Raw genomic sequence first — 26685 nt, forward strand, 5'->3', positions numbered from 1 at the left:
TTAAATTTACTAGGGCAGCTAATTTGTCAAAAAGTCTTTTTCAGTATATGTTACAGAATTGGATGGCTGAATTTGAACAGATCCTTCGGGAATTGAGACTTCAGGTCAACTCCACGCGCTTGGACCTGTCGCTGACCAAAGGATTACCCAATTGGATCTCCTCAGCATTTTCTTTCTTTAAAAAATGGGTGGGATTAATATTATTTGGAGATACACTTTGCTGTGGATTAGTGTTGCTTCTTTGATTGGTCTGTAAGCTTAAGGCCTAAACTAGGAGAGACAAGGTGGTTATTGCCCAGGCGCTTGCAGGACTAGAACATGGAGCTCCCCCTGATATATGGTTATCTATGCTTAGGCAATAGGTCGCTGGCCACTCAGCTCTTATATCCCACGAGGCTAGTCTCATTGCACGGGATAGAGTGAGTGTGCTTCAGCAGCCCGAGAGAGTTGCAAGGCTAAGCACTGCAATGGAAAGGCTCTGCGGCATATATGAGCCTATTCTAGGGAGACATGTCATCTTTCATGAAGGTTCAGTGTCCTAGTTCCCTTCCCCCAGGCAAAACGACACGGGAACAGGTCAGGGTTGCTCTGGGTAAAAGCCTGTAAGCCTAAGAGCTAATCCTGTACATGGCTCCTTTACCTACACACTGGGGATTTGACCTCTATCTCCACTCTCATTAATATGGGTGGCCTATTTGCTCTTATTAAAAGGATAGGGGGAGATGTTGGGAGCCGCGCCCACATTCGCCGTTACAAGATGGCGCTGACAGCTGTGTTCTAAGTGGTAAACAAATAATCTGCGCATGTGCCAAGGGTATCTTATGACTACTTGTGCTCTGCCTTCCCCGTGACGTCAACTCGGCCGATGGGCTGCAGCCAATCAGGGAGTGACACGTCCGAGGCGAAGGAGAATGCTCCTTAAGAGGGACGGGGTTTCGTTCTCTCTCTCTCTTGCTTTTTCGCTCTCTTGCTTCCCGCTCTCTCTTGCTTTTCTCTCTCTCTTGCTTTTCTCTCTCTCTTGCTTCTTGCTCTTGCTTCTTGCACTCTGTTCCTGAAGATGTAAGAATAAAGCTTTGCCGCAGAAGATTCTGGTCTGTGGTGTTCTTCCTGGCCGGTCGTGAGAACGCGTCTAATAACAGCCTATAGCCTATTTTAACAAGCTGTAAATATTTAAAAAAATGGGAAATAGTACCATAAAAATGGACTTACTTTCTAAGGAATGTATTAAAACTGGGAGCATTTGGCCCAGTTTTATCGCCTTATATAGATTTTCTGTATGGTGTGCTTTCTATTTCATTAATTTCTGTCCTTATTTTATTGTTTAGATTTATTTTATGTGTATAGGTGCTTTTACTGCATGTATGTTAAGTGTACCGTGAATTTGTCTTGTGCATATAGAAGTCAGAAGAGAACATCAGATCCCTTGAGACTGGAGTTACAGCCAGTTAGGAGTCACTATGTGGGTCCCCGGTGCCTTTGGACCAGCTCTTAACCACTGAGCCAGCTCTCTGAGGCGCCTGCCCTTATTTTAACTTTACCTTTGGTTGGTTGGCAGTTTTCTCCTGCTAAGATTATTTGGCTTTTGCTTATCTCTTAGCACTGACAATGTTCTAGTTCTCTCATTCTCTCTCTCTCTCCCTCCCCCCATGTGAGCTCTTGAGCTCCTCCTCCTCCTCCTCCTCCCCTCCTTCTTCTTCCCTCCTCTTCCTCCTCCTCCTCCTCCTCCTCCTCCTTTTTTTGGTTCTGAAACAGTTTAAAATACATTGGAATCTTCTGTTTCTTGAAGGTTTCTTTAGAATGGGCCTTTAAAACTATTTATGCTTTCTAGAATTTTGCAAGTAGAAGTTTGCTTTTGTTTCTTCTAGTCTTTCTGGCTGATGACCTAGTAAATATTACTGACCTGTATGTGAGCAGGAACTTCTGTCAGATCTGTAGGTAGACACCTGGACGTTTCCCAGTTTTCTGTCCTAAATGTCGCCTACTTCCCCCAGATGTTTGAACTTATAAATTGATACAAAAAGGCTGGGCTTATGCTGGGGGCTAGAGAGATGGCTCTCTAGTTTGCTGCTGTTACAGAGGACCTGGGTTCCATGAACCACAACCATTAGTAACTCTAGGTCTAGGGCAACAGTTCTCAACCTGTGGATTGAGATCCCTTTGGGAGGGAGGTCAATGGACCCTTTAACAGGGGTCACCTAAGACACCCACTATTGGAAAACACAGATATTTACATTATGATTCATAGCAGTAGCAAAAGTACACTTATGAAGTAGCAATGTAATGATTTTGTGGTCGGGGTCACCATAACATGGGGAACTGTATAAAAGGGTTGCAGCATTAGGAAGGTTGGGAACCACTGCTCTGTGGGCTCCAATGCCTTCTTCTAGCTTCCGTGGGCATGAGGCATACAAATGGTACACACACACACACACACACACACACACACAGAGGCAGAAACTCATCCACATAAAGTAAATGAATCTTTTAAAAACGGTTTCACTGGTTTTTTTGTTTTTAAAGAGGGTAGTGTCTCATGCCCAGGCTGGCTTTGAAATGGCTGTGCAGCTAGGGATAACCTCAAACTTCTTGTCTTGCTTTCATCTTCTAGATGATCAATACAGTACCCAGTTTCTATGGTGCTGAGGACTGAGTCCAGCGGTCTGTGCATGCCAAGACAACAGTCCACTAACTGAGCCACAGCACCCCTAGGCCATGTTTATACTAGGCAAACAGGCCACTAACTAACCTACATCCCTAGACCATATATATATGTTAATAATTAAGAAGTTACCCTCATATCGTAGCTGTCTTTTTCTTTCTTTCCTTGTTTATTTGTAGTTTTGCAGGGGTTTCTGTGTATTGGTCTTCTCAAAAACCAGACAATGATTTTATTGTTTGAGTCTGTTTTTTTTCCTTTGAACTTTATCTGTTATCTCCTTTGCATGTGATTCAGACTTACCAGGGTACTTCTACATTTTTTTTTTTGAATGAATCTACTTTGTTGTTTTATAAATAAAGTATTTTTCTTAGGATGTTGGTTATAATCCGTTGTCCTGTTCCTGGCATGGCATTATTGAAATATTATTTAACATTTGGTAGTCTGTCCTAGCTTCCTTTTTATCACTGTGATTAAAGTATCCTGACAAAGTCATGTTAGGGGAGAAAGGGTTTCTCTCTCACACAGTTCTGGTCACAGTCCATCACTGCGGGGAGCAGGGGAGGGGGACATCACAGTGGCTGGAGATCGTGGATCACATGGCTTTCACAGTCTAGAAGCAGAGAACAAGGGTCATTGGTGCTTGGTCTTTCTCCTTTTCACTCACTCCAGGCCTGGCCAACAAAACAGTGTGGCCCACTTTCAGGGTGGGTGTCCTCACCTTTGTTATCCCAACCAAGAAAACCCCTCTACAGAGTTTTTCACCGAGACTCCTGACCCAGGAGGTTCCAAAACTGGCCAAGTTTACAACTAAAACGAGCCATTATGGTAGTCCAAGCATTATATTATTATTTATTTTAAATATTTTGGTTACTGGGCAAGAAGATAAGTTACTCTGTCAGTGAGAGAATGTTCCCAAATTAATATTTTTAGCTTCTCTTTTCTAAACTGAAACCTTTCTGATACCTACAAAGCCAGGCAATAATCAATCTGTTCTTATTAATATGCCATAGTGGTATATTGAAGTGAGTTTTGTATACACATGTATGGTATATATATGTGTGCGCTTGTGCATCAGGAGCATGTGTAGTATGTGTGTATGTGTGTGTGCACACACGTGTGTCACACATATGGAGTGTGCATATTTATATGAGGTATATGGTGAATTTTGTATAGCTCTCACTGGGACTGAACCCTCCTTGCAGGGGACATAGCTAATGTTTGCTCTGCTCCTGCAGGTCTGCAGCCCTTTGGAACTCAGTCCCTTCTTTATATCCTTTGTTTGACGCTAGAGCTGTCCATTTTCTCTGGCTGGATGGAGAGGCCACATCAGGATGCTTCCTTGTCCAAAAAAGATGCCTGCACCCAGACTTACCCACCTAGGAGGAGGATCAGGCATGCCCAAGTGCAGGATGCAGGTAAATCCATCTGCCAGTGGGTTAGGGCTAGGAGGGTGGACTGCTCCTGCTAAGGGTAGTGTTCGTGACTCGGGGGGACATGGTGGAAGTGAAGGGCAAGACAGGGTTTCACAAAATACCAGGATTCAAATAATCCAATGGACTTTATGGTATGTGGCTCATTTGCACTTGACCATGTATAGCTAACCTCAGGAATAGAGTTCTTCAGTTTCTGCTCCACTCTCCCCACCCCACGCCCCTCTCCTGGCTAGTTGAATTTCTGGTACTCAATTTCTTGTCCTCATAAAGGCAGGCCTGCTGCCCATCCCTGCTTTTGGCCATGGGGCATGTGTGGAGGCCGTGGAAGAGCAAAGGGTAATGGGATTTGGGGTCAGATAGGCTTGAGTTTAAATTTCAGCTCTGCCTGTTTCAAGCTCTGCAGATCTTGGGCAAGCTGCCTCCCCTTTCTGCCTGCCGGTCTGATTTCTTCCTGGCAAATAGGAGCTAATAGTTTTTAGGCTTACTGTGAAGTCTAAATGACATGTGTGAATTGCTCAGCCAGGCTCCTGGCACTTTATATGTATTTTTGCACCCCCCTCAACCCCATCTTGTGTGGCTCACAGAACCACAAATATTCATTGGCAACGAAGTCAGGGGACCAGCAATAAACTCTAACACTTCCCATTTTTAGGTTTACATGAGACCAACAGATTTCTTTCCCACGGTGGCAGTAAGATTTGCAGAGCAGATGTCTTGGTGTGAAGCTGCTCCCTCGGAGGTGTCTCATGAATGTTTGCCGACAAATCCATGCAAGGATTGACCTTCCTTCTCTCTGCCTTCCCGTGCCAGGCTGGGAAGATTGAAAGGCCCTACACTGCTCTATGTCTGCAGATGGCGAGGCTTGCTCTTCTGTCTGATGGTGCCAGGCTGCAGATGGGGAGCCCCGAGGCTGCACGGAGCAAGCTGCTCCTCTCTGGATCTGTGCCAGGCTGCTCTCATGCAAAAGAGGGCTCGAGAGAGCAATCCAGGCTGCAGCCTGGTGCTGAGTGGTCTGTCTATGCGCAGTTTCATGTTCCCGGATCTCATACCCTCATGGGCCCACTCCGGAGGGCGGACACTCTTTTGCTCTAGGTTGGTTTGGCGATTACAGGTCTGAGCTTCAAAGCCGGTTACAAACCTTACTAATTGCAGCCTGGGGGAGCTGGTCGAGCAGGCCAAGCTTCCTCAAGTGGGCAAGTCAGGCTGCAGGGCCATAGTGGGGTTGACATTTGCAGTTTTGAGGTGAGGCTGCTGAAGCTAGGGTTCCTGCGGGATCACCAGAGGAAGGAGCCACCTCTGGTGGCTGGTGGCAGTCCTTCCTCCCAGCTCCTGGAGCCCACGCCTCCCCGGATCTGGCCCGCGTCAGCCAAGTCAGGTGGAAATCTCCCCATTCAAACCAGCGCGGGCCAATCAGGGACTGGCGCGCCCGGCTGTTCCAACGCGCGGAGCGGCCGGGCCCCGGATCCCGCCCGCCCGGGAGACGCAGGCGAGGTGCAGAAAGGCTGAGCCTGCTGCCTGGGTTACCTGCACCCACATAACCACCGCCTGGGGACAGGCCCTCCTGTCCTGGCCGCAACAGGGACGCCATGGAGCGCTCTCTGCACCGCGTCTCCCTCGGGAGCCGGCGCGCCCACCCGAACTTGTCCTTCTATCTCACCACCTTTGGTAAGTGCCTCTGGGCCAGGCTGCAGATGGACTGTTTCCTTGGAATCGGAGCCAGAAAGGCAAGCCCCCACTGTAGCAGGGAGGCTGCGAGCAGGTGCTCTTTCCGTTCGGACACCCTCTCTGGCCCCTTCCTCCAGGCTCAGCAAGTCAATGGACACCACCTGCTGCCCGGCCGCTGCTGCCAGCTGCAGTTGGTTCTGCCTCACTTGGCCGGAATAATCATGCCCCAGTTCATCTTTCAAAGAGGCCTGCCTTGTAACCACAGAGCTCCCCATTAGCCAGCGCTCAGGTTAAATCAGGGTCTAGTTTACTCTGTCGAGACAGCTCAGTCACCTGCTTCCTTTGGCTCAGGAAGGGTTAGCTCAGGTCCCCGTTGGAGGCTGTATCTAACTTCTCTGTTGGATATCTAACTCACACTCAGTGTGGATGGGGATAGTCTTCTCCAAGATAGATCTTAGGAGAGTATAAAGGCTGAGGGGAACAGAATGGGTCAGTAGGCCCTATAAGCTCCGAAGTTGCTCTGTTCCTCCAAATCCCAGTCTGCCAGCAGCGTTCCCAAAGGACTGTGCAAACTTGGCCTTCTAAGGAATTATAGTAAGAATCGTACCCCTTCCCCAGAACACAGCTCTGCACAGCTCTTCATTTTCTCCCTGTTAGGAGGGGCTTGTTCCTCTTCTGCCAAGTGAGACTAGGTGAGAGGAGTCTCTCTCTGGCCCGTGGTGAGGGCTTGATACCTGACTGTGAGTCTTCCCACCAATGCTGTTCTAACCCGTATACAATTCCTTTATGAAGTTGGAGTGGTTACCCAGCTTTCAAAGGCAGAGCACACACGAAATGAGACCCTCAAGAAGGGTTCTTGTCTTCCCTGCTCTCCAGGTTATCTCAGCACGGGACATTTGGCTCTTCACAGCTTGAGCCCCAGGAGCAGAGGGAGTAATGGAAACGCAGTGGGTTGATTCCTAGAGACAGGCTGCATCTTGGCAGCCTGGACCTCACCTATCCTGGTGCTGGAAGATCTAAAAGAGAAATTCACTAGCCACCTGTTGGTTGAGGGCTCACTGGTGCATGACCTGTGCCCAGTGTGTCACCTGCATAGTTTCATTTAATGTTCCCAAATCCTGCAAGCCAATCCTTTTAATTCCAGAGGGATACAAGGCTCTCCAAGACAAGGGAGATTTCCAGATGAGAGGGGGTCAGGGGGCATCACCTTTTCCAGGTCCCTGTTCAAGAGTTTAAAAGCCATTTACTTTATGTTCTCAGTGTCCTTGACCACTCCTTCCTAGTCTTAACAAAGTCCACATGGTTCGGCGAGTACAGCTTTGTAAGACAGCCCTCTCACTGCTGGTGCGACGTGAATATTTCTTTGCAGTTACTCCGTGATCTTTTGTTCAACTAAAGTCTTTTTCCAGACTGGAGCAGGGGAGCATTCAGTCCCAGCAGGGCGTGGCTCCTTCAACCTGGTGATGGCTTCCAGTTGGGCATGATGGCTATCAAGTGAATCAGCTATTTGAACCTGTGACTGTCACCTGAGTGTGCAGGAGTCACGCAGGAACTGGGGAGAGGGGGGAGCCACCTGCTCCTTCTGTGCAGCTTGCTCTTGGATATTTTTTTGACACTAATTTGAATGCTTGAAAAATGTTTCCTGCAATAGTTTTGTCTCCTGGGGCGCCATTTGCCAGGGCGACCTTACTGCTGGCTGCTAATTGTCACTGGGCACTGAATGCTCTATGCTCGTGGGTTTATGATGATTCCTGTTAGTGGTTAGCAAGCCAGACACCAAGCATTTTTGGACTTTTAGTTGTGATGGTGGTAATGGAGATTGAACCCAGGGCCCCAATAGTAGGCAAATGTTCTACTCCACTGGGCCCTTGAAAACACACAGGTTCCAGAGAGTGTGATTTAATAACTATGAGTGGATCCTGAGACTCTGACCTTAAAGATGTCCTAGAGATCTTTTGAATATGATCCAGACTTGGAAGCTATGGATTCCAGGTCGGTTTTTGTAGCCAATGTAGGTACCATTTGATGCAGATCTCTTTGCTAACTTTCTCAGTTCCTTGGCCTTTCCCCAACACTCCTTGGCCCCTTCAACAGCGGGCCTTACCTGGTAGTCATGCTGCAGACATTTAAAGGAGGTGGAAACACAAAGAGAAAAAATATTTCCATCAGAATATTCCCTACAGAAAGAGTCTCTGCCTCTCTCTCTCTCTCTCTCTCTCTCTCTCTCTCTCTCTTTCACACACACACACACAGAGTGGGGGTCGTGAGCACACCTACTATTTCCCAAGGAAGGCAGGTCCAAGTAACATTTGCTGGCTGCCTCATTGCCTCTGAGGCCCTTAGCTTCAAGGGAAGGCACAAGCTGCAGCCAGGAACCAGCTAGTCCTTCTTTAGAGTGATTTGATGCCATTTGAAGAAGTGTTACCATGTGTTCGTGGCTGTATCTTCCAGGGTCACACCTCTTATTTTGATTAGGGAATTTGTTAATTCTCTGGTAAATGCTCTACGGAGCTATAATGCATAATGTATACAGTTCACTCACTGGAAATGTACAACTTTGTGGTTTTGAGTAAATTTACAGAGTTATGCAATTATTACTATGACCAGTTTAGAGTATTTTCATCATTCTAGAAAGAAACACTGTACCTTTTAGCTTCTTGTTTTCCATCCCTGACCCTCCGTCCTTCCCAACCCCCACCAATCATTACTGTGTTTTCTGATTCAATGCATATACCTTGTTGAGGGGATTTTATGTAAATGGAAGTGTGTATGTGTATTTCTATGAATGTCTCTTTTTACCGTGTTTTCAAGGAATGCTCATGTTACAGCACATAGCAGTACTTCATTTAAAAATAGGTTTTACGTTTATTTGTGTGTGTGTGTGTGTGTGTGTGTGTGTGTGTGTGTGTATACACATGTGTCATAGCACAAGTGTGGTGGTCTGAGGACAACGTGTAAAGCTGGTTACCTAGTCCCATCATGTGCTTCTTGGGCATGGCACATAAGCCTATAACACTGGGATGGGGGTATGATACAGAGGTAAGAAGATCATTGCTGGCTTTGCTGGCCACCAACTTAGCCAAAAAAGAACCTCAATAAGACTTAACAACACTTGGAGGCAGGGGCAGGGGCAGGGGCAGTGTATATATGAGACACATAGTCACGTTAACAAACAATAAGAGTTGTTGTTGTGTGTATGTGTGTGTGTTTTAAGGACGCAACCATAGAAATGTTTTATTTCCGGACCTTCTGGTTTGCTTTATAGTCTCCTACTTTGTCATCATCACAGACTCGATTACTGACTGTAGCTTTGTAATAGCATTTTGGAATCCCGAAGTACAAATCCTTTGATTTTATTCTTCACTGTTATTTTGGTTGTTCTATGTTCATGGTACTTCTAGATGCATTTTAGGTACAATTATTTTATATTGAAAACTCCCAATTCACAAAAATGTCGGCTCTGTACAGAAAATCTTGAAAGGAAACCAAGGTTTTAGCTTGCCCCATAAGCCATATCAGCGACCTGCCTGGGTTGTCTCTGAACACGTCACTGTTCTCCTTGTGGTCTCTAGCATCCTGGAAACGGCAAACGGTTAGGGGAGAGCACAGGTTGCCTTTTCTACGGGTTATCTGGGCTGGGAGATGATGGACAGCCAGTGCGTGTGCTCTGAAGGCTGAAGGTAGCTGTGGGCATGGCTGAGACCACCCATCTCTCTTTAGAGATGTCACTGCCACTGAACCTGAACCCGGCAGTTGTGGGGAGCAAAGTTTGGATCACTGGCACACATGTGAAAGCCAGGTGAAAAAGAGTTCTTCCCTGTATGTCCTTTCCCAGCCTTTCTTACTATGGTGTGTGGCACACATGCATAAAAACATTCCTAGATGTATATAAAATACCTATATGGATACACACACACACACACACACACACACACACACACACTCTGGAGCTCAGGCAAGCACCTGGCTTTCACATGTGTGCCAGTGATCCAAACTTTGCTCCTCACATATGGCCAGCACATATTTTTAATTAAGATAAGCTATTGCTACATTATATATCTTAGGCAGGCCTCAAATGGACAATCTTCCTGCCTCTGCCTCCTGAATACTGGGATTACAGACAGGGGCCACCGAGCCCAGTTTTGGCAATGTTTTCATTGTTTATTTCATGGTTTGGTCGGAGACCGTATTCTGTGTCCTTCAATTCTTTGCGATTCATTGGATTTGCTTGCTCACCCAAAGGAGCATTGCGTATCAAGAGAACCCTGTGTGTCCTTGATGAGACTCTTGCAGTTGGCGGGTGCAGTACTCTCCCCATGTGTCAGCTCTGGTCAGCCTTGCTCACCATGTTGCCCTGGTGCTCTGAGTCTGTTATTTTCTCTATCTGTTTATTCTACCAGTTACCAAGAGAAGGATGTCAAGTCCTACTGTAGATTAAACTTGCCATCCTCTTGCCATCAACACTGTCAGCCTTTCCTTTATGTATTTTGAAGTTAAGAATATATGGTTGTATAATTCTTCTTTTTCTGCAGAGTAAAAACTTCTATTATAAGGTCTTCAGCTGTTACAAGCCTTCTCTTTATTTCTAGTAGAGGTACAGTCTGCATTTCTTGGCACTGACATAGTTCCCCAGGTCCAGCCTGTGTCTGGCCTGCCTTTTTCTATCCTTTGTCTTTCCAGACTGGGTCTTTGTTCTTCAAGTGCTCAGAGTCCACCACAAAAAGTCAGGCATGGAGTTATTATCTTTTCTTCTCGTTCAGAGCTTACAAAAATGTCTTTTCTTTGGCTGGTCAGGTGCTAGCAGCCCAGGCTAGCCTTTCATCTTATCGACAGTGTCTCACTATGTTGCCCCAGTTGAGCTACACATCCCAGGCTGTGCTTGAACTTATGACAGGTGCGTGCTGCGTGCCTGGCTCTTGGGATCACCTTGAGTCACCGTGAGGGACTGAGGCTATTTGAAACTGAGCCGCCGTTCTGTGAGGATCTGTGTCTGGCTATGGCTCACCTTGTTCCAAAGGAGTAGTAGCCCTTTAGGTTCTCTTTGATCCCCTGAATTTTGGTCTCCTCATCACCAGAGTTCAGAGACATCCCAGGAGAAAATCAGTCTGGGAAAAACATCAGGCTCCCACAGCCTTGCATTTGCCACCGCACACCCCACATTCTGTGTATCTCATTTCAGCTCCATGAGGATGCTTTTAGATATTTTTACCTGGCTTTTCTAGATTCCCTTATTGTGTCCCTTGGTGAGTCTGTCATCCCCCAAACTAAAGTCTCTGGTGGATTTTTTCTCATTTTTCTGACATAATAAAAATCTTCACATTTATTTGTTTGAATGTGTGTGTATGTGCGTCTCTCTGTGTGTGTACATACTATAGCATATATCTGGAGATCAGGGGGTAACTTGTGAGAGTCAGTTCTCTCCTACCATGTGTGTTTCCCATGTCAGACTCAGGCTTCAGTCTTGGCAGCAAATGCTTTATCCACTGAACCATCACTCTAGCCCCAGAGATTTTATTTTATTTTATTTTTTAATTTGTTGTTTATTTTATGTACATGTGTGTGTGCTTGCATGAGTTGATGTGTACCATGTGTATGTATGTGGTTGTGGAGGTCAGAAGAGGGCGTGGGATCCCTTGGAACTGGAGTTACAGGAAGATGTAAGCCCCCTGATGTGGGTGCTGGGACTGAACCTGGGTCCTCTGAAAGAGCAGTAAGCAGTCTGAGTTACTGAGTCACGTCTCCCAGCCTCTCCCTCAGGATGCGTTCTCAGTGTCTCTTGTCTTCTCCCTCCCTCCATTGTCATGTCAGTGGGAGTGCGGGTGTGCACTGGATACTTCACATGAGGATAGGAAGTGTGCTACTCTGACAGTTCCCACTGTCAACTGGAGGAGCCCAGACACTCCAGAGTCCACGCTTTGTTCATGGCTCCATGCTTCTGTCTTGTGTTTTCTGCACTACATTTGTTCTTCTGGAAAGTGTTATCTGATCACTTTTAAAAAATACCTCAGATGTAAAACTTAATGAAAATAAATTATGAATTTCATTGTGTGGTGTGGTGTAAAGCTGTAAGAATGTATGTAAGAGATAACCATCACTATAGAATAACTACAGACAAAGAGTGGTAATGTAGGGGCTGGAGAGATGGCTCAGTGGTTAAGAACACAGGCTGAGCGGGGCGTGGTGGCACACGCCTTTAATCCCAGCACTTGGGAGGCAGAGACAGGTGGATTTCTGAGTTCAAGGCCAGCCTGGTCTACAAAGTGAGTTCCAGGACAACCAGGGCTATACAGAGAAACCCTGTCTTGAAAACCAAACCAAACCAAACCAAACCAAACCAAAACAAAACAAAACACCCACAGGCTGTTCTTCCAGAGGACCCAAGTTCAATTCTCAGCAGCCACATAGCAACTCACAACTGTCTGTAACTCCAGATCCAGAGGATCTGGCACCCTGACCAGACACGCAGGCAGAAAACCAATGCACTTAAAAATAAAATTTCAAAAAAAAAAAAAAAAGATTGTGTGAAACAGTTAAGGATACTGAGTAGTTTATAAAGCGTTGTAGACATTTTTAAACTAAAACTATATGACTTTTATATATGACTTAAATATAATTATAATCTGAATGTAGTAGTGCACACTTTTAATCCCAGCACCTGGGAGGAGAGGCAGGTGGATCTTTGAGTTAGAGACCAGTTTAATCTACAAAAGTGAGTTCCAGGAGAGCCAGAACTACACAGAGAAACCCTGTCTTAAAAGAAAGAAGGAAGGAAGGAAGGAAGGAAGGAAGGAAGGAAGGAAGGAAGAAAGGAAGAAAGGAAGAAAGAAAGAAAGAAAGAAAGAAAGAAAGAAAGAAAGAAAGAAAGAAAGAGAGAAAGAGAGAGAGAAAGAAAGAAAACAAAAGATATTATAGTATGATGAAAGGGAAAAAAAGCCACAAAAGGCAGAATAACATGAATTTTCTACATATAATAGCAGTGTGTACACATGGGCATGGTAGAAAACCATTTGCTGTGAGGAGAAAAAGTTGTCCTGGGGTTAATGTGGACAGTTCTATACTTTGTAGTTTAGTTACAAACAATCAACTTTCTTTTTTTTTGCATGTTCATGTGTATGTGTGTGTGCATATGTGCTTGTGTGTTTGTGTGCATGTGCATGTGTGTAGGCTCAAATTTGACATTGGTTGCCTTCCTCGGTTGCTCTCTACTTAGTTGAGGCAAGGTCTTTAGCTGAACTGAATGCTCACAGAATTTGGCTCCTCTAGCTAGCCAGCCAGGGGAAAGTCTGTCTCTGCCTCCCAAGTGCTGAGATTTCAGGCAGCAGCCATGCCTGCCTGGCTTCTTATGTGGACTCTCATACTTGCTACTCTATCTGCAGAGCCATCTCCTCAGCTCCTCTATGGGCTCTTGAAAAAGGGAAGGGAGAGAAGGGAGGGGCTGAGGGAGGGAGGGGGACTGGGCTGTGATCAGGATGTAAAGTGAATAAAAAAAAAAAAAAGAAAAAGAAAGAAAAACAAAAAGAAACTCAAAGACCTCAAAATACAAAAAGTCTCCCATTCTTAGATATAATAGTATTTCTTAACACTGTGAGTTTTTTTTCTTCTTTCTTTCAGTCTTAAAACTGAAAAATGGCCTCAGAATTGAGATCAGATTTAATTGCCCTAATTGTGGGGACAATTTATCCCAGTGTTTATTAGCTAAACTGAACAACTTCTATCTGGCCACGTCTGGGAGCCGGGAGTTTGGAATGTCTGAGAGGAATGGTTTTTCTCAGGGTTTCTCACAGGGCCGGAAGCCAAGATGTTAGCCAGGGACTCTGTTATCCGAAGGTGCTGGGAGGGCATGTCACGTGACTCTTGGCAGGAGGCCTCTCATTGTCGGGAGGCTTCTGTCTTTCCTCACTTTCCTCTTCATGGGGTCGCTTGAGTTTGCCCAGGCCACAGGCAGGCAGCCGGCCACTTCCTGAGCGAGCCTCGCAGTTGTGACTGTGAGCAAGAACCCCAGAAAAGGACCGAGAGACAATCTAAGACGGACACAGGGTTTTCTGAGAGTTTGAAAAAAAAAATGAACTTTTAATGTTATTATTGTGTGCATGTATGGAGAGAGACAGACAGACAGAGACAAAGAGAGAAAGAGACATAAAGACAGAAAGAGAGACAGAGACAGACAGAGATGGAGAGAGAGGCAGAGAGGGAGAGAGAATCTGTGTATGCCGCAGCACATGTATAGAGGTCAGAGGACGATTTTCAGGAGCTGCTCTCTCCTTTCACTGTGGGTTCTGGGGATCAAACTCAGGTTGTCATTTGCACTTGTCGAGCAGTTTTACCCACGGAGCCACGTTGATGGCCGTCTGGTAGGCATATTGATAATTTATTTACTTATGCGTATGTTTTTTTTTTCTAAGATGTTTTTATTTTTAAAATCATGTGTAAAGTGTTAGGTTCCATTATGACGTTTTAAACATAAATTCTATTTTGTCAATTCTCCAGCCTTCCCTTGCCTTCTTCCGACTGTGTCCCTCCATCCCTAGCCACGTGGATTCTATGACCTGCCTCACCCCTCCTCTTTTGTCCTTTCTTATGGTGCTTGTTCTAGTTTCATGGCCTATAGCCACACACATGCTCACATATATATTCACACATGCACACATGTGCACACACACACACACACACACACACACAGACACGCACATGTACTTGCACACGAGTGCTGAAAGCCAGCTGTGAAGGAGCGCGTCTTTCTGGTTCTTATTTGCAGCACCCCATGGAACGGTTTCCTGATCCACCCATTCCCTTGCAATTTTCATAATTTTATTTTTTTTCTGGCTGAACACAGTTGTACAGTGCACACGTGCCATGTGTTCACTATCTGTGCCTCTCCTGGTGGACAGCTAGGCTGATTTCATCTCCTTGCTATTGTGACTACGATAACACAAGCAGTTCTGCAAGTGTGTCTGCCATAGGAAGTAGGCAGAAGCCTCCGTGCTGGTTTCTATAACTGATGTCCTACCCCACACCCCACTGCAGTGAATAAAAGCCCCTCTTTCCTCACATCTCTGCCTGCGTTTGGCTTCTTTTTTCTTTTTCCTTTTTTTTTTTTTTTGGTTTTTTTGAGACAGGGTTTCTCTGTATAGCCCCAGCTGTCCTGGAACTTACTCTGTAGACCAGGCTGGCCTCGAACTCAGAAATCCACCTGCCTCTGCCTCCCAAGTGCTGGGATTAAAGGCATGCACCACCACTGCCCAGTGGCTTCTTTTTCTTTCTTTTTTTTTTTTAATTTTTTATTAGATATTTTCTTCATTTACATTTCAAATGCTATCCCAAAAGTCCCCTATACCCTCCCCTGGCCCTGCTCCTCTACCTACTCACTCCCACTTCTTGGCCCTGGCGTTCCCCTGTATTGGGGCATATAAAGTTTGCTAGACCAAGGGACCTCTCTTCCCAATGATGGCCAAGTAGTCCATCTTCTGCTACATATGCAGGTAGAGACACGAGCTCTGGGGGTACTGGTTAGTTCATATTGTTATTCCACCTATAGGATTGCAGACCCCTTCAGCTCTTGAGTATTTTCTCTAGCTCCTCCATTGGGGGCCCTGTGTTCCATCCTATAGATGATTGTGAGCATCCACTTCTGTATTTGCCAGGCACTGGCAAAGCCTCACACGAGACAGCTATATCAGGGTCCTTTCAGCAAAATCTTGCTGGCATATACAATAGTGTCTGCGTTTGATGGCTGATTATGGGATGGACCCCGGGTGCTGTAGTCTTTCTCTTTTAGATTGATTCATTTTCTCACGGGCTAGCTTCACGCATACCTGTGTATAATGCATTCTGATTACGTTCTCTTCCTCCCACCCTGTCAGTCTGTCTCTTCCATCCCTGCCTTTCTCCCAGGCTCAGAACTTTCGGTTTGGGGGCTCATCTCACTTAACCAGGATCATCTGTGTGACCTTTGAATTGGAACTGTCCACTGCAGCCTGGGGTGGGGGTGGGGGTCACCAATGGGCACAGTCTAAGGCGACGACTTCCTATATTCCCAAATCTATCAATAACAAGCGGTTCTTCAATGAAGGAGTCCCCTGAACCCCTCTTCCATTCGCGCTTGCCTGCTGTGGGCCCAGGCTGTGTAGCTCTGGTGCCGGCATCCGCTGTGGGCCCAGGCTGTGTAGCTCTGGTGCCCGCATCCGCTGTGGGCCCAGGCTGTGTAGCTCTGGTGCCGGCATCCGCTGTGGGCCCAGGCTGTGTAGCTCTGGTGCCGGCATCCGCTGTGGGCCCAGGCTGTGTAGCTCTGGTGCCCGCATCCGCTGTGGGCCCAGGCTGTGTAGCTCTGGTGCCGGCATCCGCAGCTACTGTGAGGTCAGAATCATAGTGATCGCGTATTGCCCAGAAGGTGGCACCTCACGGACTTCCTCCCTGGCTTCCTGCTCCTGTTTCCTTTCCACCCTCTCTTCTGCAATATTCTGTGAGCCTTAGAAATGACTGCTCAAGGCTGGTTCTTTGTCTTCTTGACGGCGATTGTGTCTGAGGTGAAGTGCAATCTCAAAGTAGTTTTAATTTTCATTTCTCCAATAGCTAGGGTCATTGGACACTTTGAAAAAAATATTTATGGACTATTTGTGTTTCTTCTTTTGAGAACTCTTAGTTTATTCCATTAATCCACTAATTGATTAGCAGGGGTTTTTTTTTTCTATTTAATTTTTGCAGTTCTTCATATATTCTAGATGAATAAACAATTTGAGCAAGCACTTTCGCAAAGACAATATACAAACAGTGAATAGCACTGGAAAAAGAGCCCAACCAGAACTCAGTGAGAGCTGTGCCTGGTGCTACAGTCCGGCTACCTAGGAGGACAGCGAGCTCAAGATCCATCTGAGCTACCCGATGAATCCAGACCTAGCAAGGGTGATTCATTGAGACTTTGTTCCCAAAAGAGGGCTTGGATGTAGCTTAGCAATAAGCACAGCACATGTGAGCCCCAGCCTTTGATCTCTTGTACCAGTTAATACATACATTATTCATTATTTGGGAATAAATTCCTCACACCCTAAGGCCAAGCAAGGCAGAACGAGCAAACAAAAAGCACTAGAACAAAATAAAACAGGGGACAAACAATTGAACAAATCCCTACAACGAGGTGTATTGATTGGGACGTGACTAAAGAGATAAATAATAAATACTGAGATAATGAGGAGAAATTTGAACACTTGTACGTGGTTAGCAGGGATGTAAAAGGCACTGCTGCTTGGGAAGAGAGTTCAGCACTTTTTGTTTTTGGTTTTTATAAGACTGAGTTATCATTTGACCTAATGATTCCTCTCCTAGTTATATATTCGAGAGGAATGAAAACGTGCTTACAAATAAGTGTGGGGCTTATATGTTGGGCACAAAAAACCTAATACATAAATGTTCACAGTAGCAATACTTACAGTAACTTCAAAATGGCAACAGCCCAAATACTTACCACAAAGTGAAAAGATAAAGAAAACCTAGTCTAGCCACATAGTGGAATATTACTGGGCCATAAAAGGACTGGTGTATTGATACGTATATAAATCTTACAACATACATAAATCTTGGAAACATATGGCAAGTACAAAGAAACCAATCATAAAAGCACATATGGTGTCAGAGTTTATGTGTATGAACTACATCACAACAGGCAAATCCACTGAACTAGAGAGAGTAATTGACGATGGACAGGGCCTGGGGAAGAAGGCAATTGAGAGTGATTCCTGATGAGTTTGGGATTTCTTCCAGGAGAGGGAAGAATGATTTAAATAGGTAGTAGTGCTTGGCTGCCCAATTCCATGAAACGTGTTGTAGAATGATGTGTTACATGTAGAGCTTGGCCATACAATTCCATGAAGAAGCAACTTAGCTATTTAAAAAAAAAGGGGGGGGGGGAAAGAAAAAGAAAACAATGGCCTATTATACCCTAGTCACTTCTACTCCATTCAATTAGAAGTAACTAAGTCCGCTCTACAGTGGCAAGATGAACTGGTCTCTACTTTTATAAACGTAGGTGTGTATGTGCGTGGCCGTGTGCATCTAAGAGCAGGTGGCTGTAGATGCCAGAAGAAGGTGGCCAGTGCCCTTGGAGTTGCTTGCAATTGTGAGCTGATTTACGTGGATCCTCTGTAAGAGCCGGACGGGCTTTTCACCACCCAGACATCTCTCCGATTCTAGCTTCCACTTCTCGATGGGAGGGAACATCAAAGACCCTGTAGACAAATGTTGAGCCATCCACCGTGGATGCCCTGGGTCTGATGGCCCCCATGTCAACCACTTACTGATCCTGTAGACTGGATGTTCAACTTTTAGCCTTCATTTAACTTGCCTATTAGTGAGGATTCAACATAGTAACTATTCTATGGCGTTACCATGAGGAATAAAAGCAATTAGAAGCATTTAGTGAAGTTCTGAGTATCCTGTGAATATCCAGCCAGCATTGGCTGCCTTCCTTCCCTCCCCGTGGCTCTGACACTGAGGTGTCTTGTTGTGGTCTCTGGGATGTTGGATCTGAGCCCTGCAGGATGGATGGCTTTGCCAGCAATGTGGCCTAGCCAAGGTTGGATGTTGAGGGTGTTAGTCAGAGATTGTAATTCATCGGCTTTTCAGGAAGAGCCCAGAATCCCTCCCGAATGACCCACAGTCCCTGAACTCATCGAGGAGACCTGACAGTGAGTTTATGAGTTTGTGCTGAGCAGGCTGACAGGACTTCTCTGGCTGGAGCTGTGTTTCTGGAAGGAAAAGCAGCTTGGGGCATCATCACATCAGCACTAGATTTCACAGGAAGCAGAGAGTCACGAAAAGGGAGTGGACCAACCGAGCTTTTATCTCCACTCAGGAACCCTGCAGTTTGTGTCTCAGCTCTCCTGCTGGGCACTATCGACCCCCACTTCTCTCCCTTCCCCCCAGACAGAGGGAGTTGGATGAACCTGAAGGGAATTCAAGATTTTTCCTCTTTTCAATCCCACACTGGAGTTTCCCAAGGTTAAGGACCAAGAACTGTGTAGCTTCCAGGCTTTGATACCTGCCTGTCATTTATCAGAGGACAGAAAGCAGAGCTGGCCAACATCCCTCATCCTCTGAGTCTGGACCGGTGCTCCTGAATGGATCAGGTGGCTGACACAGGCAGGGAGCTAGGAGCTGGCGAGGCTCCTTCCTATCATCCTTTTTTGTACAGACAATCCTCACACCTGGAGGGTGAATCTGTAAATGCCAATAGTTGGCTGATGTGTACAGACATTGTTTTTCCTGTGGCTTTTAACATGCAGTAGTTCCCCCCTCCCTCCATGTATATGTGTGTGTGTGTGTGTGTGTGTGTGTGTGTGTGTGTGTGTGTGTGTCTGTAATATATATGTGTATCTATCTACCTGTGCCTGTACACTTATACAGCATACACATGTAGAGACCAGAAATCCATACCCGGCACCTTTCTCCACTGCTTTTCACGTTATTGCTATTATTATTGCTGTTGTTATTTTGACTCAGGTCTTCCACCAAACCTGAAGCTCAGTGTCTGTCTAGACTGGCCAGCAAGCACCAGGGATTCACCTGTCTGCCTTCCCAGTACTACAGCATGCAGCCATGCCCGCCTGTTAAGTACCCTCAAAATCCTCCCCTCCCAACCCTAGAAGCTGAGGGCCCTCTTGGGTAGACTCTACCATTGAGTTAAATCCCCAGCCGCCTTTTTTTCCTCTTCTCTTCTCTTCTCTTCTCTTCTCTTCTCTTCTCTTCTCTTCTCTTCTCTTCTCTTCTCTTCTCTTCTCTTCTCTTCTCTTCTCTTCTCTTCTTTCTTTCTTCCTTCCTTCCTTCCTTCCTTCCTTCCTTCCTTCCTTCCTTCCTTCCTCTCTCTCTCTTTCCTCCTCCTCCTCCTTCTTCCTTTACTCTCTCCTCCTCCTCTCCTTCCTTCTCCCCTGCTCCTCCTCCCTCTCCTCCCCCTCCTCCTCCATTTCTTCCTCCCCCTCCTCCTCCCTTTCTTCCTCCTCCCTGCTCCCCCTCGTCCCCCCTCCTTCTTTTCTTCTTCTTCTTCAGCATGAGTGCTGGGCATCTGAACTCTGGTCCTCATGCTTGTGTGAGAAGCACTTTACTCCCTGACCCACCTCACCAGCTCTGCAGGACAGTTCTGAGGTGAGCAGTGGTTTCAGAGGAATTGTTGAGGATGCATGACCGCTGCTTCCCAGGAACCTCAGGGATGTGTTCCCGATGTACCAGAGTGCTCAGCATGGGCTCTCTTGAGGACCTGTGTCTGCTGACTGGAATCTAGCAGTGGGGTGCAGCCCGCATCTTGCTATTTTCTGAGTCAGTCTCTGAACTAAATCCTGAGAGAATTTGGCTTCCTGTGGTCCTCTGCCCAGTAATGCCTGCCGGACAGAATTTCCTTGGCTGCTTAGTTTGTGCTGTGTACAGTAAGCTAAGCCTGTAGTCCCCAGTCCCGGGCTTAGCAGAATTGGAGTTTGCTGCCCTCTCTAAACTTTTTAATCTTATGCCTTCAGCACTATCCCTGGCCTATCGTGTCCTGTCTGTTCTTGCTTTGGCTCTGGGCCCTGGGTCCCCGGTACATCCTTACAGACTCTTTGAGCACCCATTGCCAGGACCCTTTGCAGATAGAAGAGATGTCCATGGTAACTGTCCCTTCCAGGTGCCCCCTCCCCCCTCCCTTCATAACTCTGAGGGGATGACTTCAGGCCCTTAGCCTCGACACTCCAAGGTGCTTGGCACTCTCTCAGGCCATGCTCTGAGTGTGAGGGAGAAAGAGGGCTATTGCCAAGGTCAAGAGTGAGGTGGGTGATATCTTGCTTGTTTTCTTTCATATCAGCTGAAGACTCAGGGTTCGTTGCTTTAGACTACATGCCTTTGGAACCCTGCCATCTCAATTCTTAGTTTTAAATCCATTTTGTGTATTATTGTTCTTTTTGTATGGTGTGAATCTGGGTACTTGGGTGCCATGACATGGGCGTGGCCAACTGAGGACAACTGGTGGGAGCTGGTTCTCTCCTGCCACAGGATTTGTGTTTCATACTCCGAGTTGTCAGGTTTATGCAGCAAGTGCCTTTGCCTGCTAATCCATCTAGCCAGACTTCTCTTGTCTGTTTTGTTTTGTTTTGTTTTGTTTTGTTTTGTTTTGTTTTGTTTTTGAGACAGGGTTTCTCTTTGTAGCCCTGGCTGTCCTGGAACTCACTCTGTAGACCAGGCTGGCCTTGAACTCAGATCTATCTGCCTCTGCCTGCCAAAGCACTGGGATTAAAGGCATGTGCTATGAGGCTCGCTTCCCTTCTCTTGGCTTCTGGAGTAAAGGCGTGGCACATCGTTTTGTAATGGTGGATGGGTGCCTGCTGGGGGACTATGGGTTCTAGCAGACTGTTGCATTGGAAACTGTGCTGAGTTGGGCAGGGTTTTGGTCTCCAGTCCTGGCTCTGGGTGTGTGTATGTGTGTGTGTGTGTGTGTGTGTGTGTGTACCCTGAGTCCAAGTCACTGTTTATGCCAGGTGTGACCAGCCACCAATGAGGAGCTTGGGCAACATGGCTTCAGGGTCCCTGAGTATTGGACATTTGATGGAGAAGACTGATAGGGAAGATATCGGGGACGGGTATGGCCCATTCTTGATCTGATCATCATCTATGAGCTGAGGGGTCTTGACTAGGAGCCTGGAGCCTGGCTACTTGGCTTTATCTTGGGTACCACATAGGAAAGGGCCCTTTCAGGCTCTCTTTGAGTAAACCTCCTTGGCAGATCTTGTAGATGTATCATAACTCTGGGTCAGTCTTTGACGTAGACAGTGGTTCTTAACCTGTGGGTCATAACTCTTTTGAAAAGACTCTATCTCCAAAAATATTTACATTATGACTCAGTAGTAAAATTAGTTATGAAGTAGCAATGAAAGTTCTATGGGATTCTATGGTCAGGGGTCACCACTCCACGAGGAACTGTATTAAAGGGCCATAGCATTAAGAAGGTTGAGAACCACTGACCTAGGACATTCTCTCTTCTTAACTCCAGCTTTGACCTGGCCCATACCCCTGTCCAATCTCCCAGGCCGGGAGCCTGTTACAGACAGAAAACTGTGTGTTCAGATCTGCCCTGTCTTGCACATGTTTGCCCAATGTATGGGGATATGTCTCCATTTCTAGGAAGGGCTATTGTTAGTTGCTGCACAGTGTAGCAGTTCTAAGGGCTTTGAAAATTGGAACAAGTTTGGGCCAGACCTGACTTTGCACCTGTACTCGTTTCAGAAACAAATAAGTAACTTTTCATGATAAACCTAAATGTCACTGGGTTAGTAAGATCTGACCCCTGACTGCAGGCCACGCCTGTTTCAAAGCTTCCTTTGCCAGCTCACCATGGAACAGGCATGGGATCTGCATCAGATTTCTAGGCACGATGGAGCCTGGAGATAATTAATCATCCTGTGGGTTCCCATGCAGCCTTTTATCCCAGGACCTCATCACCGTCCAGTATCATCAGATCACAGCCTGGAGTGCAGCAACCCCATCATTAGCCCTGCCTCCCAGTCACAGACATGGAGGTCCTGGGAGAAAAGTGGGCAGTCGGGTCTGGAACTAGAATAAGCCTGAGTCTCCTGGATTTTGAGGCCTTCAACCTGGTCAGGAGAGCAGTAAGATTTCTGATGGGCAGGAGGCTGGAGTCTGAGTGGCTTATGGAGTCCATCAGTGAGAGGTTCCAGGCATTCCAGATTTCTATGGTTGGAGGCCTCATGAAGAATTTCAAGATACAGGCCTCCCTTCTTTTTATTCTCTGAAGGCTGCCTGCTTGTCTTCTAGCCAGTCCCGAAGCCCAAGCCTTAAGAACCAGCCCAGTTTTAGAGGGCACACACAGAGACAAACAGTTGGGACAGTGACAGGATGTCTCACTGTGCCTGAGGAATGGCTGAAGGACTCTGGGCATCAGGTCTAGAGGAGACAGCCCACAGCTGGCAGAACCAAATCAGGTCAGTGAAAGTGACCAACAACCCATTTAGATGGAGCATCAAATAGTTACTCAAAAGAGGAAGTACTCTCATTATGAGAGGTGAATTTCCCTAACTGGAAGTGACAGACCAGGGGTGGAGGGTTCGTAGGCAGGGATCAGATGTGGCTGGCCATGTTCTTCTGGCCTCTCAGTTTATGTTCCTGGGTGGAGGGAGTCCTGTGGTTTCAAGGAGATTGCTGAACTCAAAGACTTTTTGATAAGACTGGAAAGTGATAGGTGTGGCTGTCTGTAAGGATGACTTGAGGGTTTTTGTTTGTTTGTTTTGTTTTTAATCTGTCTATCTCTCTGTCTCTGTCTCTCTGTATGTGTGTATGTGTCACAAGTGTTAGAGCAAATGTGCCAGTATACATGTATAGAGGTTAGAAGACAACCTTGGCTTGAAGCATGATTACTTATTGTGCTGGCTAGTTTTATGTCAACTTGACACAAGCTGTAGTCATCTGCTTTGGGTCATGGCGTTTCACCTCAGCAATGGTAGCCCTAACTGAGACACTTGTCTTCCAATGTGTACACTGAGTTAGTTGTCCTTCAGGCTTCTGGGGATTCTGTCTCTACCTCTTGTCTCCCACAGGAGCACGGGAATTACTGATGCACTACTGTGTCAGGCTTGGTGTGGGTTCTCAGGGTTTGAACTCAAGTTCTCACACTTATACATAAGTGCTCTACCCAGAGAGCCATTTCTCCATCTTAACATGAAGCCTCTTTTTATTTTTCTTTTATTTAAATCAAAATAAAAGAACTCAAAAACAAAGAGCCACTCCACTCAGGTCCCCATTCTTCACCTGTTCCTTAGCCCAGGTCAATCATTGTCTTTCCCTTCTTTGGTTTCCTCCTTCCTTCCATTCATTTTATCTATCCTGTCAGTCTGTCTATCTATCTATCTATCTATCTATCTATCTATCTACCTACCTACCTATCATCTATCTGTTTATCATGTATCTAGGATCTATCTGTCTGTCTATCTATCTATCTATCTATCTATCTATCTATCTATCTATCATCTATCTGCTTATCATGTATCTAGGATCTATCTGTTTATCTATCTATCAATCTATCATCTCTATCTATCTATCCATCTATCTATCTATCATCTATCTATCTTTGTGGTGCTGGGAGTTGAACCCAGGACTGTGTATGTATGCTAGCCCAGCACTGAAGCACTGAGCTACATCCTGGCTCTTTTCTTGTTGACAGAATCTTGCTCTGAAGCCATGGCTAGCCTTGAACTGGAGAGCCTCCTGGCTCTACCTCCTGAGTGTTGTAGTTTTAGTTGTGAAAGTGTTGTTGCTCATGGATGCATTCATATTGTTAAAACAACAAGAGTTGGAAAACAATATAAATTGTAATTCTCAACTATTTCCATCCGTTTACCATTCTCTTCCCCTCAGGCAATTCTGGTTTTAATTTGGGGTGTGTATGTGTGTGTGTGTATTTAACATGTATGCATGTTAAAACCTTTTAAAACCTTGTTGGTGCTGGAGACATGATGATTCATTGGTTAAGAGCACTTGTTGTTCTTTCAGAGGACCTGGGCTCAGTTCCCAGCACCCACATGGTGTCTCACAACCATCCAAACTCCAGTTCTGGGGGATCAGATGCCTTTTTCTGACCTTTAGTGCCACCAGGCATGCACAAGAAGCATAGCCATATATTCAGACAAAATGGGTACACACATAAAATAATCTAAAAATCAAACAAACAACTCATCAATAATAGCCCCACACCAGGCCATATAAAACCAACCCCCCTCCCCCCATCACAGCTGTAGTTGGTTTTATAGGCAGTGCCTCAGGAATTTCCACATTTCCTGTTTATCAGCCGCTCCTGTGCATGTGTGGCTAGTTTGTCTCTGATAGGGATCTGGTAGAAGGCTACTCACATATGAATTCCAGTGGCTATCACCAGGAATGGCCATTAGCCTTCCTTGTGGCATAGTATGACAACGTCTTGTATCTTACTCCTTTGCCAGTGTGGACACTGTCCACTCTTTGTCTGGGCTGCCCCGCACAGGAGTGAGCTCCCCATCACCAGAATGGCATCAGTCCGGCTGGAGCCACTGCAGATGGTGCTCCTGATGGGGAGAAGAGGCAGAACCAGGTGGCTTTGGAAGTCCCCTCCAATCAGAGATTATGCCCATCTTTGGATGGCCTCATGTGAACAGAAGAGCTGCCTATCACTGATCATTGTTCAAAGGGATTTCTTCCATTGTTCCCATAGGTCAACTGAAGCTGTCCATTGATGCCCAGGATCGGGTTCTGCTGCTGCACAGTGAGTCTGGCAATATGCGGGTCCACCAAGAGAGGAAAGGAAGGTCCCCTATGGGCCCGGAGCTGGACAGGCGTGGTGTCGCTATGGCATCTTGTCTTTTCCTATAGCATTCTGCCATTTGTCTACTAACAAACTGGCTGCTTACTTGAGCTGCTTTCTGTAGACCCAGTCTCTGTCATCCTCACGCTGAAACATCTGGAGTTTTGCCTACCAGACCTGTAGTCTCAGCAGGCTGAAGCTATTGCAAGACATCTCAAAGTTACACTTGGGCCAGGCACAGCAGGGGCCGAGGAAAAACCTTCCTGGCTTCCCTGCTGGGTTTTTTCCTCATTATTTTGTTTATTCACACAGTGATGGGCAGCGTAGCGATAGGGTTAAGGTCATAGCTTTTGGAGCCGGGCCACTAGAATCCGAGTCCTGGTTCTGATGCTTTGCTTACTAAGTAAACTTGAGCAAGCTCAGTTTTCTCCTCACACGGTGCTGGTAATAGCAACCATCGCATGGGTTGTTCCAAGGATTAACTGAGCTGTATTGCTAGAGCACCCAGCACATGGTCGAGGTGTAGAGGTGTCTAGTAAGCTGTGATGAGAAGCTGTAAACTGCAGTTAGTGGTTGAGCATTGCCGTTGTGTTAGGGGCTGTGGACACCAAGGAGAAGTCCTTCCCGTGTCTAAGTGGGGTTGCCAGGGAGGACTTGACTTTCCACCTAATCTCTTTGTCCTTCCTTCCACCGAGCATGAGTATTGTCAAGCTTTTGTTGTGGCCCTCCATATCTGGACTCTACAGCTTGGCTTGGAAGGCCCCACATTTCCCTATAGGCTTCCCATTGGCTCTTGCTATGCAAGATAATAATGTCCATCTCCATTCCGTCTACAATACACTGTATTCCTCGGGAATGTGACTAACTAGGACATCACTGAGCCTCAGGAAGGAAGGCTGGTTTTGCTCCTTGACCCCCACCCCCAACCCCAGAGTCATCCCTTGTCTTTAACCCTCCTCCAGGGTTTTTGGGTCCTCATCACAGCCTGACCATACTGTGTCACCCCGAGGTTTGGTCTCTCTACCATGATAGGAGAGGTGTTAGGGTGTGGTCAGGGCTACCTTACTGCCATTGATAATCAGGAAGACACAAGAGGTCACCAGGCCAGACTTCTGCCCAGGAAAGCCACACCCTAGAGGGGAGGGATACATTCTCAGAGAACAGTAGCTAGGATACAGTACAGAGAACAACAGGAGCCCGGGTCCTTTGCTCCTGGCCTTAAGGGGCCCAATGTGAAGTTCCCAAGAACCCAAAGAGGGGTGTTCCGTTCCAGCCAGGGTCTCTCTCCAGCTGTGCAAACAGTTTTTGCAAAATGCATCTTGGCCCCTGCCACACCATTTGTCCTCTGTGGTTTGCTTTGGCTTCCCCCCAGCCTCAGCTCTTCATCCCTTCCAGCCTGGCTTCCCAGGCTTCATGCCTCAGACGGACGGGGCTCTGTGTGAGCCAAGCCCCAGGGTCCAACCAAACAAAACACAAAAGAAAACAAGAGATCGGGGGTTCTGTAAGACCTGCCGGCTGTGGACATCAGGCAAGAGAGCCATTCTTACCTTTATAGCAAGCACTTACCCCATTCCTGTCTGTCTGTCTGTCTGTTGATCTTTATTATTGTTGTTGTTGTTTTCTGTTTTGTT

At 46.4% G+C, this 26685-nt stretch overlaps 1 protein-coding gene across 7 annotated transcripts in view; it reads left to right on the forward strand.

The window, feature by feature from the left end:
* Window positions 1-26685, forward strand: part of Rgs3 (regulator of G-protein signaling 3) — a 143185-nt gene that overhangs the window by 18122 nt on the left and 98378 nt on the right. For 2 of the 7 annotated variants that reach the window (XM_006538057.3, NM_019492.3), the window contains exons 3-4: window positions 3949-4074; window positions 24965-25015. In XM_006538057.3, the coding sequence (XP_006538120.1) occupies window positions 3972-4074; window positions 24965-25015 (154 nt within the window). In that variant the 5' untranslated portion in view covers window positions 3949-3971. Of the gene's footprint in view, window positions 1-3894; window positions 4075-5213; window positions 5758-16201; window positions 16281-24964; window positions 25016-26685 lie in introns of those variants that run through there. The other 5 variants (XM_017320307.1, XM_011250065.3, XM_030253652.1 and 2 more) reach the window with 5 other exon arrangements.

Source organism: Mus musculus, chromosome 4 (genome assembly GCF_000001635.26).
Source record: "Mus musculus strain C57BL/6J chromosome 4, GRCm38.p6 C57BL/6J".
Taxonomy (NCBI): domain Eukaryota; kingdom Metazoa; phylum Chordata; class Mammalia; order Rodentia; family Muridae; genus Mus; species Mus musculus.